At 46.4% G+C, this 13981-nt stretch overlaps 1 protein-coding gene across 2 annotated transcripts in view; it reads left to right on the top strand.

The window, feature by feature from the left end:
• DYNC1LI2 (dynein, cytoplasmic 1, light intermediate chain 2) overlaps positions 1 to 1650 on the top strand; it is a 39902-nt gene extending 38252 nt beyond the window's left edge. The window contains exons 13-14 of one of the 2 annotated variants that reach the window (XM_014547843.1): positions 234 to 370; positions 1256 to 1650. In XM_014547843.1, the coding sequence (XP_014403329.1) occupies positions 234 to 370; positions 1256 to 1304 (186 nt within the window). In that variant the 3' untranslated portion in view covers positions 1305 to 1650. Of the gene's footprint in view, positions 1 to 233; positions 531 to 1255 lie in introns of those variants that run through there. The other variant, XM_005876349.2, reaches the window with a different exon arrangement.
• Positions 1651 to 13981: the final 12331 nt, after the last annotated feature.

The following is a 13981-nucleotide window of genomic DNA, read 5'->3' as shown; positions in this document are numbered from 1 at the left end:
GAGAAACAAACTCTAGGGGCCAGTCCTATGATTATGACTGAAAAGGGCAAGCAGAGAGAGAGGATGGTCAGGAGAGCCTGGAGCCATACAGGCCAAGCAGGAAGGCAGACATATTTGGCAGGATCACATGCTGCTGAGTAAACTCCTTCTTAGCCTTCAAGACCCAGCTTAACTCCTTAGAGCCTTCCCTGCCCTCCTGGCCCAGGTAATTGTACTGACCTTGTATCCTGCAGGTACTTGGAGCAGCACAATCCTGCCCCCACCCCAGGCCCAAGCAGACTCTTAGAGGAGTTGCTGAGAATCTACATCTCGAGCGATGCCTCTGCGCATGGAAGTTCACGAACCCCTGCGTTCTGGAGAAAATCCCCAGGTGGGAATCTCTGGCTCAGCTCAGGTCCCATGCCCACCCTGAGCTATGGTCTAGGAGGGCAGGGAACCATGCCTGCTCATTCTTGGGTCAGGTGCCCACTCTTCCTGGGAGATGGAAGTAGAAGAGGAGTAGGCCCAGGACAAGGTGGTGGTGCTGTCATTAGAAGCAGGGGGCCCGGTTGGTGTTGCTCAGTGGTTGAGCTTCGACCCACGAACCAGGAGGTCACAGTTCGATTCCTGGTCAGGGCACATGTCTGGGTGGCGGGCTAGATCCCCAGTAGCGGGTGTGCAGGAAGCTTCACTGATATTTCTCTCTCTCCCCTTCTCCCTTACTCTCTCTGAAATCAGTAAAAACTTATTAAAAAAAAGAAAAGCAGGGGATTTATGCTTGGCAGACAGAAGCAAACACGTCTGTCCTGGTTCCACAATTACTACCCGCACAGTTCTTTTGAGAGAGCCTTGGGGCCCCAGCATGCAGCCCAGGGCCTGGCAGACAGGGTGGGCCACCAGCAAATGTTTGGTTTATGTAAGTTGCCTCCTGGCTACCGCAGCTACCCCCTGAGGTTCACAGGCCAGTTTAGCCAGCACCCGGCCTGGCATGACCATGGGTCCTGGGGGTAAGTGAAGGCAGTGCTCACATTTCCTTGGAGCCACCCTTTGCGCCTTCTTCCCGGGAGGCCATTCTTCCTCTGCCATGGGAAGGGAAGGCAGCAGGCAGCCGGGGAGAAGCCAGCAACTGCTGAGCAGACGAATCTTCCCTGAGTTGTCAAGTGCCAGCAAGGTCTGGAGGCCACAGTGGGAACAGGGGTCCCACAAAGGCTGGGATTCCACTGGAGGCTCCGGGGAGGGACGCAGATGGATTGGCTCGGGTTGTCCTTGGTCATAGGAACCAAAGGAATGTCAAACTGGAAAATCCCAGCGAGCACTATTTTTAGAGAAGATTTGGAGAACATTTTTCCGGCTGAAGAGACAAGTTTTTTCAGAAGCAGCAGTTGACTCTAACCCCTGAACCGCTCCGCCTGGAATTTGCCCAGGTCCCGGCCCCTCCCTCCAGACATGTGGGGACACTATTGGAGGAGCTCCATAAGTCCCCCCACAGAAGACAGGGGCATCTGCTACTTTCAAACACCGAAATGGGTTGTTTATTTTTACATCTTTGAGTCGAATCCCTCAGACGTAAGGGATTTATATGGGCACTTTTCTTTAAAAGGCCTTGTAAGAATAGAATCATTTCAAAACAAGTTGTAAGTCATGTGACATTAAACATGAGACTTTCTTGGGTGTTTGGTTCATGCTTAATATTGATAATTATTTCTGATAAACTTAATTGGTCTTCCTACTATATACTTTATACTTGAAATGTTCAATTTCACCACCACTGTTTATTTTTTTGGGGGGGGTTCTTTTTTAAAAATATATATATTTTTAAAAATAATTTTATATTTTTATTTATTTCATAGAGGAAGGGAGAGGAAGAGAGAGAGAGAAACATCAATGATGAGAGGGAATCATTGATTGGCTGCCTCTTGCATGCCCCCTACTGGGGATCGAGCCCGCAACCCAAGCATGTGCCCTTAACCGGACTCGAACCTGGAACCCTTCAGTCTGCAGGCCGATGCTCTATTCACTGAGCCAAACGGGCTAGGGCTCACCACCACTGTTTATATTTTTTTGTTTGAGGTAGAAGTCTCTAGGGTCCTGCTAATTACTGAGCTTATTAAAAGTAGTAGATTCGATCTATTGTTTAATTGGAGTTACAGGAAAAGCTACCCCCATCCCAACACTCACAGAGATGCACTGGGAGAGACCTCAGTAAGAAATGAAGTGAAATGGGAACCTCCCCTCTCACCTCACCATTATCAGGCACTGCCTCCAGGGGCAGAACCTGCAGGGCCACAGTTTGGGAGGGTGTTTTGCTCCCAGCCCTTCATGGAATTTAGAATCTAAAGCCCTTGTAGGATTAATGCTTTTGATGTTAAGAACCCTCCATGAGTCCATGGAATCAGTGTGCTTGCAGAGAGGGGCTAGAGTGAGGAGTCCCCCGGCTTGGAGGTGGTTGTCCTTGGAAGGAGACCAGCCCAGGGCTAGAAGAGTGGCTGAGGGACTTGGGAAGAGGCCAGGCTTGATCCAAGGAAAGAAGAGTATCCTGGGGAGTAGCCAATATACTCTCAGGATGAGTTCAGGGACTGAGATAAGAATCAGCATTACAGCTGCTGGTAGACTCTTTCCATTGGCAGCAACTAATAAAGTAGCATCTGGTTTATTAATCAGTCTCTTCTGAGTCCGGTTGCCTTGAGTCAAGCCCTCGATATGTGGCTCAGACCCTGAAACCCAGAGACCTGTCCAAAGGCTGCCTTGGTTTCCTACGCATCTATCACTAATTTAGCTTCTCTATCATTTATTTATCCTCATTTTGACTTCAGCTTTTGTAAACACCCTAGAGGCGCAGCTATAGCCACCGACTCATGATATATTGCAATTTAACACTGAGGAAGGCACCAAAATACCATTTTTTATCTACTATTACTATGTGGGATGAAGTCTGTGAACTTCTGTTAAAAAGCAAAAGTAAAAAATTTGAGTCTGTCCTTGGAACTAAAAATAAACTTAGGCTAGTGTCCAGGGACAGGAAACAATAAGTACTGGAGGAGAACCTCCAATCTTGCCATGCTCAACCCATCTCCCTCTTGTGGCCAGAGAGAGCATTCTAAAAGGCCTCACCAGGCCCTAGCTCGTTTGGCTCAGTGGATAGAGCGTCGGCCTGTAGACTGAAGGATCCTGGGTTCAATTCCGGTCAAGGGCACATGCCCTGGTTGCGGGCTCAATCCCCAGTGGGGGGCGTGTAGGAGGCAGCCATCCATGATTCTCCTCATTGATGTTTCTATCTTTCCCTTCCTCTCTGAAATCAATAAAAATATATTAAAAAATAAATAAATAAAAGGCCTCACTCTCCTGCTTGACACTTCATTAGAGTCCACCCTCTCATGGGGCCCGGGAAGCCCTGCAGAGACTGGCCCATGGCTACCGTTCAGCTCAGGTCTTATCTGCCAGTCCTCCCCCCTTGAATGCTGGGCGGGAGCCTCTTCACTGTGCTTTGCTTTTGCTTGTGTCTGAGCCTTGGCACATGTTCCCTCTGCCCAGAACACACTTCCACCCACCCTTCCCATCCCTTTGCCTAGCTAATTGCTGTTCATATTTCGAATATCAGCTGAAATTCTGAGCCACAGACTCAATTAAATCTTTGCTGGAAATCCCCATACCACCATGAGCAACACTCAGCACACGCTGTTGTATTTACTGGATTCAGTGCTTGTTCTCCACGGCTCTGCTGGCAGGAGCTCTATCTGCCTTGTTAGCCACCGACTCTCATGTTCCTTTTTGTAAAAATGTTTTTAATTTAGATTTTATTTTTATTGAAGTTATAAGTGCACATGGTTGAGAGAATCAAATAGTTCCACAAGGCCTCAAACTCCCACTACATTTCCTGCCTCCAGAGGCAACACTTTGTAACTTTTAACTCGTTAGCTTTGTTTTTACCTTTATATATTTTTTTCTTCTTGAAAAGTATTACATATGTCCTTTTTTTTTTCTCCCAATGACTCCTTCTAGCCCACCCCCACCCCTTACCTTTATATTTGTAATGAACACGCATATACTGCTACCTCCTGGTTTTTCAGTTTTAAGCATCTACTGATCTCCCCTGATGAATGATGAGTATTTCAGTCTCTTGCACACCCTCCCCTTTTCCCTATCACACGTGCATACATCTGGACCCCATCCTCTCCTAATATGGTCACATACTTTTGGATAGGTCAGTATTCATTGTTTACATTATTATAATTATGCAAATAAGTATGATTTACCATACTTATCCTTTTCTATGCATCATTTTAATTTTCCTGCAATTAATATCTATGAATATTTGCTTAGTTTCCTAGGCATTTATCACTAGTTTATTTCAAAACGTTCCCCAAACTATGTATGTTTCTTTGCTGTATATCAAATATTTTCTTAATTTCACCTTAAAGAAGTCTCTTGAAGTCTCTGGCTGCTCCAATCTGGGCTGGTTGATGCCCAGCCCTGCTGCACTAGGGCCTCTGCCCCCTTCACCTCTCTGTAGGCTGCATCCACCCTCTCTTGGATCCTCTGTTCTCTGCTTCCTTGGTTTATTAATCCTCACCTGAGGATATCTTTCCATTGATATTTAGGGAGAGTGGAAGGGAGGGAGGGAGGGAGGGAGAGAGAGAGAGGGAGAGAAACTTTGATGTAAGAGAGACACATCAATTGGTTGTCTCCCACTGGCACCCTGACCAAAGCCACGGGTCGAACCTGCAACCCAGGTATGTGCCCTTGGCCAGGAATTAATCCCGAGATCCTTCAGTGCACAGGCCAACACTCTATCCACTGAGCCATACCAGCCAGGGTTGCTTCCTTGGTTTAAATCTTTGTTCTGATGGTGTCCTCCTCTAGCCGCCTCCTGAGAAAGAGACAGAGAGAGTCTTTGCATGTCTGAAAGAGTCTTCCATCAACCCTCACACCTTACTCCAGCTGTAACCAGACTTCTTAGGTGGGATCACTTTTCCTCAGGATGTGGAAGGGTTTGCTCCATTCCCTTGTAGCTCCCAAAAGTGTGATGCCTTTCTGATTCCTGATTCTTTATAAAGAAACCTGCTATGTTCCTCCTGGAACCTCAAGGCTCTTCTCTTTGCTCCAGTGGTCTGATGCGCCACTCACTATGCTGGGCACTGGTGGGTCCTTTAAGTCCAAAACTCATGTCCTTTGGTTCTGAAAAATGTTATTGAATTATTATTTTATGTTTTTTTCCTTCCATTCACTCTAACTTTATGGAAGTCTTATTCTATTATTCTCTTGGACTATAGCTCTAATTTATTTTCTCATTTTCTATCTCTGTTTTTTTTTAAAATATATTTTTTATTGATTTTATACAGAGAGGAAGGGAGAGAGACAGAGAGCTAGAAACATCGATGAGAGAGAAACATCGGTCAGCTGCCTCCTGCACATCTCCTACTGGGGATATGCCTGCAACCCAGGCACATGCCCCCGACCGGAATCGAACCCGGGACCCCCCAGTCCGCAGGCCGACGCTCTATCCACTGAGCCAAACCGGCTTTGGCTATCTCTGTTTTTTTTTTTACTCTATTTCCTGTGAGATTTTCTTTCCTTTAACTCCTCTTTTTTTTGCTTTCATATCCTATATAATAAAAGCCTAATATGCAAATAGACTGAACAGCAGAACGACCAATTGTTATGATGTACACTGACCACCAGGGGGCAGACGCTCAACACAGGAGCTGCCCCTGGTGGCCAGTGCGCTCCCACAGTGGGAGCATTCCTCAGCCAGAAGCCGGGCTCACGGCTGGCAAGTGCAGCAGTGGTGGCGGGAGCCTCTCCCACCTCCGTGGCAGCGCTAAGGAGCAGCGAGTAGGCAGGTGGTAAGGAGTGAGGGGTCCTGGACTGAGAGAGGGCACAGGCCGGGCTGAGGGGCTTCCCCTCCAGTGCACTGATTTTGTGAACCAGGCATCTAGTTACTTAGTATCCAGGGATACACACACACACACACACACACACACACACACACACACACACAGAGTTTTCAGTATGGTACCCCTGTCCTCAACTGTGCCTAGTGATTCCCAGCTGAGACCCTCTGTTTTACCTTCTCCAGAGACTAGAACTACAGTTTTGGGGGATGAGTATGAGAGGGGATCCAAGGATCCAATTGCTTCTTAAAAAGACTCTCAATTGACCTTTTTTTAAAAAAATTTTATTCCCGCCTTTACCGCCATTTCTAGATGTGCTGGTGCTGCCTATTCCAAAGCCTTTTGTTCTGTGGTAGAACCTAGGTTGCATTTCAGCCTTTGCCTGTGCCAGCTGATGGTTTAGCTTTCTTGGATCTGCTAAGTCAGTTACCACTTGCCCATTTGCTTTTCTGCTTCCAACATTTTGTTGCCTTTGTCTCCTTTCCCATTCTTTGTCCTAATAGTTTTATGCCCTTTAAAAAATATATCCCTGTAATTGTCATTTCACTGAGATTTTGGGAGAGAGCAGAGGCCAGAGCCTACATCCAACGATTCAGCTTATCATCTTTGACTGTCCGTCTGTCTCCAGTCACTAGCATATTGCTTAGCACGTACTAAGTGCCCAATATTTGCCGATTGAATAGAGTATTAATTGGAGTCACTGAGTTTCATGTTTGGTAACCAAAAGGTGAGAGCCCTTTTGGTATTTACTGCTTAGCTTGGAATTCACAAGCCCATCCGAGTTGTATATTAGACAATATTCGTAGTGAAGAGAATTGGAACCTGGACTCTACCCACCCATTAACTGTGTGTCCTGGGACAAGCTGCTGCAGCTCTGAAGTCTCAGTCCTCTCTTCTGTAAAATGGGAACAGTACCTCCGTGGAGTGCCCTGCTCAGGGCCTAGACTACGGGAGGCTCCCATCACATTGTGGCGTGTAAGAGTCGGATACCAAAGCGACAATTCTTAGAAAGTCAGTGTTTTACTTAAGCTTCACATTTGAATTGTAAATTGGTCCCTGATTAATGCCCTTCAGCGCAAATGTCTGTGTTTAACCTGACTTGGTTAGCCAGAGTTCGCAAAACCTTTTCAACTAAGAGAGGGTCACCGAGGGTACTCCACTGTCTGCTGGCGTCCCTTCCCGGTCAGGCCGGTGGACCAGGACTTACATTGTAGTTTTTCACACACATTTACCGTGTATCTGTCCTGCAGACCCCCACTCACCCCTGCCCGCTCTGCCCCTGACCTCAGAGCTGGTTGTGGCTACGCCCAGGGTAGGAGCCCAGGCGCTTAGCCCCTCTCCTGTCAGCTAAACAGTCTGCGTCAGGCCAACCCTGGGCCACGCAGTTCCCAGCACCGGCCCGCGCGGCGCACCTCCGTGCTCATCGGGCAGTCAGTCCTCCTGCCACCTGCAGAGGATCCCACTTCCTCCAAGGAACACGGAGCTGCTCCTGGGACAGCTCCTCCGTGCTCATGGGGAAGTCCTCCCGCCACCTGCAGAGGATCCCACTTCCTCCAAGGAACACGGAGCTGCTCCTGGGACAGCTCCTCCGTGCTCATCGGTCAGTCCTCCCACCACCTGCAGAGAATCTCACTTCCTCCAGGGAACACTGAGCTGCTCCCTGGAACAGCTCCTCCGTGCTCATGGGGAAGTCCTCCCGCCACCTGCAGAGAATCTCACTTCCTCCAAGGAACACGGAGCTGCTCCTGGGACAGCTCCTCCGTGCCCCTGGGTCCTCGACCCTCTCCCTCAGCTCGGGTTCTTCCCGGTCCACGCAACCCGCCTTCCCGACCCCGGTCCTGGCCGCACCCCCTCCCCCGCCCGGGGTCCCAGGGCCGCCCTCGCCACTCCCTTGGGGGTTCCGCGCGGCCGCCTCAGGTGTGCGCCTCCTACCTGAACACCTGCCCCGGGCCTACCTGCTGCTCCCCCTACGCTGGCGGGAGCCTGTTGGATGCTCTGGCTTGGGGGTCCGCGGAGCCCGCCTGGGGGTCCTGTTGCCCCTGGATACTGCTGATCATAGCAACTTGTGACAGGTGCTCGCACAACACCCGCCCCTGCCGATGGTCCTTCTCTGTCTGCTTCCACCACTGGGGGCCGTGGCTGGGTTTCCTCCCCGGCGCCTAAGGAGCGCCGGGCATAGGATATAGACGCTCAATCCATGCTCATTGAATGGAGCCATGGAGCCTCGGTGCAGTGGGGGAGCCGAGATCTGCCCACAAAAGTCTCCAGTTTGTACAGTAGAGGTCCGATTGCTTAATTAGCCTAGAAGACAGGACCGGCATCCCTGAGTCCGCCGCCCCAGCACCGCGGTGGGCTTTGCCCAATTGGTACCCAGAGTCAAACACTCCGGGAGGGCGGCCAGTTTGGGAGGGAACCGAAACAGAGAACTTTCTGTTGGACTTGTCTATGGCAGAGCTCATTTCGAAGCTAAAATCCTTATTTTTAGCTTCCAGGGTGTTCGAGGCAGGGGCCTGTCAGCTCTGCCCCTTTTTTTGCGGTTTTGTAACAGGCCTCTCTGGGCAGTTCCTTCGCTCTGTTGTGGACAGGCCATGCTCCCGCTCAGGAAAACCGGCCCGATGTTCCCTGTCACAGGTAGGCCTCCCTCGGAGGCTGGGCAGCACAACTTTATAGACTTCTCAGAGAGCTGTCATGTTATGTACATTTTGTTTCTCCCAGGCATCGGGCTTTTTCTGACTTGAGTACACAGATACACGTTCCTTGGGACTAATATAATATGCGGACACCTTTTAAATAAAGGCCCCAGTGTTTGTAGACTGCAGGATGCAGACTGTTTTATGTCTCCTGGGTGAAAGGCTTATTCTGCTGGTTGCTGGAGGGCATTTCTGAAGGGCCCTAAGGAAAGACAAAAGGAGCAAGTTATGCCTTCCCAGAATTTTAAACTGACCTTATCCGGTGAGCTGCAGTGCTCTGTGCTCTGAGGTATGTTGGTTGGTAGTTAGGCATTGCTGTGAGCAAAGAGAATGGAGGAGGTGGGGGGAGGTGTGCAACTGCCTTTTAGAAGAGGCAGCTAGCCAATGTTTGAGCACAGCACAGATAACCAGGAATGAATACAAGAGAGCAGGGCAGGAACTCGGGTCCAGGTAGAATACAGGGCCTTGTTAAGCACCTTGCTTTGTTTCCTCTGTGGACTTACGAAAGTAGGTAGAACTTGCCACTCAAAAGATCTGGTGAAGAAATTGAAACCCAGTAGTTTGTATAAAATGTTACCCAGCATTACCACCTCAGTGCTGGAACTTTGTCAGCTAAGGCCAGACATGGATGGGAGCAGTATCTTAAGGTGTTATTTTGGTGTGCAAGCAGGTCACACTCAAAGGCTAACCTGGGCTAAATAAACGAGGCATGCGGCCGGAAGGCCACGGGTTTGACATGCTTGGTGTAGAGCTTTCCTTTGCATCTGGGAGAACTGTGGGGCCCAGCCCCTAAAATCTCACCTAGCTCTGCCATTTGTCTCATCTCTAGAGTTTAAACAGCGAGAGGTTATGTGAAGGATGGGGACCTGCTTGGAAGGTATGGCAACATGACACAGTCTTCTGCCCCGCCGGTTTTGCTCAGTGGTTGAGCAGAGGTCAGGGTTCAATCTCCATCAGGGCACACGATCAGGGTTTCGGCTCCATCCCCAGTAGGGGGCATGCAGGAGGCAGCCCATCAAATGGTTCTCTCTCATCATTGATGTTTCTATTTCTCTCTCCCTCTCCCTTCCCCTCTGAGATCAATTATATATACCAAAATAAAAAAAACAGTTTTCCATGTACTTGGCTTCTTAGCCTTGATAAAAAATCAGGATTTTTAGGGAAAAACCCTCCAAGAAATTGAAATCTAAATTTAAACTGGAAAATAAGGCTGAAGGTATTTCTAAGGTGTTACACGGCTCAGAATTCCATCAAGAAATATGGATAAGTCCTCATTCTGGTTTTTGAGAAAAGTTTGCCTTTTTTTCATTTCTGTTTTTATAGACATTTCTTGTGGTCTGTGGGCCATTGCAGCCTGTAGATCCTTGCTACTCCTAGTGGTCAGCAGCATCTCCGGCACCAGAGAGCTTGTTAGAAATGCAGAATCAGAGAGGCCTTCCCCCAGGTTTTCTGAATCATAATCCCCCCCCCCCTCCCTTCCTTCCACTCTCTCTGAAAATCAATGGAAAAAATATCCTTGGGTGAGGATTAACAAAATAAATAAACAACAAGTGCCAAAAGCAGAATCAGCATTTCAGTTCTGAAAGGACCCCTCAGGGAACTCTTTTGCTTCAGATCCCTTTCTTGAGCCCCTTCCATGCCTGATTGACCTGACATTGCATTGCATTTTTGTAGGACTTTTTCTAACAAATTGGGTAATAGGAGATGTTTAAATTCAGATTTTAGCTCTGCTGATTTTGAAATCTTTTAATCTTGTTGTGTCTTGGCTTCCTCAGTAAGTATGTGGGTGGTAATGACTGATTGAGCATTTTAGGAATTGTAGGAATTAAGGGGTTAATATTTGATAGGTGCTTTCCTGGGTAACTCAGAGACAAATATGAGTATTTGCATTCAGGGTGGGGTAATAATATATCTTTTATTTGATGGAAACCATGGCCTGTTTTTTCCAAAGCCAATCAGCACAGTTCCTCATGGATTCTACTCTCTGGGGAATGTGCTGGGGTAGGGGAGGGGTTTGCAGGTGATGGTTGTAAAGTAATGGGTTTCACTGCATTGCATGCTCAGAGCCACTGTGGCTCCTTGTAAAACAGTCTCATTTTACTTCAGGAAGATTGTTATCTTTGGAAGTTGTCTTCCTGGTCAAGGACTTGCAACCAAAGTCTAGCAGAAAAGCAAAGATAAAAAACTACTCTTCAGTTTTCATGATAATTAAAAATAGTAAAATTATCATCCAAGACCTCAGAAAAGTGTATAGTACACATCTGTTTATAGAACCAGATGAAGACAATTCAAGAAAAGAACACTACAGACCAATGGTCCTCATGAACACAGACCCAGAAATCCTCAACAAAAAACTAGGAAATCAAATCCAGCAACATTAAATGTAAAAAGAATAGTACACCACAACCAATTGTGATTTATCCCAGGAACAAAAGGCTGTTCCACTTTTCCAAAATCAATAGATGTATTCCACCATACGAATGGCTTAACAAAAACCACATGATTATGTCAGTGGATGCCGAAAAAACATTTGACAAAATTCAACATTCATTCATGGTAAATGCTGCCAGCAAACTGGTAAGAGAGGGGAACTTTCTCAACTTGAAAAGGAGCTTCTACCGAGAAATCTACAGTTAACATACATTTATAGATGCAGCTAACACAGTGGTGAAAGAATGAATGCTTTTCCCCAAGATGGAGAACAAAGTCATGACGCTGCTCTCACCACGGAGACTCATCATCCTACTGGAAGTGCTAACCAGGGCAAGAAAAGTAAATAGAAGGCATACAGATTGGAAAGAAAGAGCAACTGTCCCCATTTGCAGATGGCATGATTGTCTATATAGACAACCCTATGGGAATCTATAAAAAAGCTGGGCCTAGCTGGTTTGGCTCAGTGGATAGAGCGTCGGCCTGTGGACTCAAGGGTCCCAGGTTCGATTCCGGTCAAGGGCATGTGCCTTGGTTTCGGGCACATCCCCAGTGCGGGGTGTGCAGGAGGCGGCTGATCGATGTTTGTCTCTCTTGTCGATGTTTCTGGCTCTCTGTCCCTCTCCCTTCCTCTCTGTAGAAAATTAATAGAATATATTTTAAAAAAAAAAAGCTGGGAATAATAAGACAGTTAGCAAGGTTGCAGGATACAAGGTCAACACAAAAGTCAATTGTATTTCTATGTCCTAGCAACAAATCATTGGAAACTAAAATTATAAAAAAACAAAACAACAAAAACACGTATCAGTCGCAGTTGATCTGAAAAGAATGAAATACTTAGGTATAAATCTAACAAAACATGTATAGGATCGGCACACTGAAAACTGCAAAACACTGAAGAAAGAAATCCAAGACGATCTAAAATCAGTGGACAGACATACTGTGTTCATGGATTGGAAGACTCAGTATTGTTAAAATACCAATTCTCCACAAATTGATCTGTAGGTTTAACGCAATCCCACAATTCCAGCAAGATGTTTTTAGAGACAAACTGATTATAAAATGTATATGGATAGTCAAATTAGCTAGGCAAAGGGATGGCGAAGGTTGGTGGAAGAGTGCTCAGGGCAGAGGGAACAACATAAGCTGAAGTCACCTTTGTTTAGAGCTCTGTGTGTGTATGTGTGTGTTGGGGGTGGGGATGGGAGGTGGATGGATTCCAAGAATATGAACTTTGTCTCTTATCTCCATGAGACTTGGCCAGTGGCTCGTTTACTTCAGGCCTCAAACAGGTTTCCTCAGTTGAAAATAGGGGCTGATGTTAGTACCAATGAGCCGTCCATTCAAAGTCCTTAGCAACTCTCACATACCAAGTCATTTAACCCTGTTGCACTATAAAGTATCTCTGGAATGACACAAGTTGAGAAACTGGGTGGCTGTGGGCCAAGGTGGAAGGGAGATTTATTTTTCACTGTATGGCTTTTCATACTTTTTGAATTGTATACCACATGCAAATACCTTCTATTCGAAAATTGCTAAAATGTTAGCTGTTATTAGTTCTACCTTAGTATAGATTAGCCTTAAAGCTAATATACTGAGCAAAAACTTTAATTAAGCTTTTATTACTGTCCTTACTTTATAATTTGGAGGCCCTTGAGGATGATTTAGATAATACAGAACTTGAAGGAACTTGAAGCTTAATTTTTCAATACGTTTTCCTATAAAGCAAGCATTCTGTACAATAGGAGTGCTTAATATATTTATTGAAGCTAATGGCAAAATTTCTTCTATTTGAAAGGAATGTACCCTCATTTATTATTAGTTAAAACATTGTATGAGGATGGAATGTACTATATTACATGGTGACTATAGTTAATAATACTATATTACATACTTAAGAGTTGGCTAAGAGAGTAGATCTTAAAAGTTCTCATCACAAGAAAAAAATTTTGTAACTATGGTGATGGATGTTAACTAGACTTATTGTGGTGATCGTTTCGAAATATGTACAAATGCTGAATCATTGGTATACACCCTGAAACTAATTTACATGTGAATTATATCTCAATTAAAAAATATTGGAACAGTGAAGGAAATTAGGAAAAAAAATTTAGTCAGATGGATTCAAACGGAAAGAGCTTTGGCATTGTTTTCTTTCAAAGGCTGCATAAGATCTGATGATGGTTTCCAACTTTTTCCTGTTAGGAAGAATGCTTCATTAAATGGGCTGCATTCTTCTTTTGCACTGTCATTAATTTTTGTTACATTTCAAGAAGTGCTTTTATTACATCAGAGGGCAATGTCATTAAATTTCTGAACATTAAAAAAAATTATGGCCCTAACCGATTTGGCTCAGTGGATAGAGCGTCGGCCTGCGGACTGAAGGGTCCCAGGTTCCATTCCGGTCAAGGGCATGTACCTTGGTTGCGGGCACATCCCCAGTGGGGGGTATGCAGGAGGCAGCTGATTGATGTTTCTCTCTCATCGATGTTTCTAACTCTCTATCCCCACTCCCTTCTTCTCTGTACAAAAATCAATAAAATATATTTTTAAAAAAATTATGGACTTGGTCAGCATTTTCCCTATAACGTACCTGGAGGTCTGGCTTACCCACAAGTACGTACCAGTGGGAAATGGTGAGCTCAGTAAGACCTTCTGGCTCCTCCTGAGTCAGAGGGCCAAATCACTTCTCTGTTAACAGCCCTGGAGGATCATGGTTAATCAGAAAGTGGTAAGAGCCTTTCTCAGGTCATGGCACTTCAGAGGATGCTTAGCGGAGGAGGCAAGGACCGAGGGTATGTGCCCTGCTGAGTCCACGATGCTTCTTCCTCCTGGTGGAACGGATGTCTACCTGGGTCCTGGAGAGAGGCGTTTCCAGTCGAGAGGTAGACCTGGATTTACCTGGGCTGCAGCACATACATGATCCACCCCATTAAGGGCTCGAGGTCTGTATGGCAGCCGAGGCTGATTATTTTCCAGGATGGTCCTGTT

This window comes from Myotis brandtii, unplaced genomic scaffold (genome assembly GCF_000412655.1).
Source record: "Myotis brandtii unplaced genomic scaffold, ASM41265v1 scaffold486, whole genome shotgun sequence".
Taxonomy (NCBI): Eukaryota; Metazoa; Chordata; class Mammalia; order Chiroptera; family Vespertilionidae; genus Myotis; species Myotis brandtii.
Note: the sequence above shows the minus strand (reverse complement) of the source record. Positions and strands in the feature narration are given on the sequence as shown.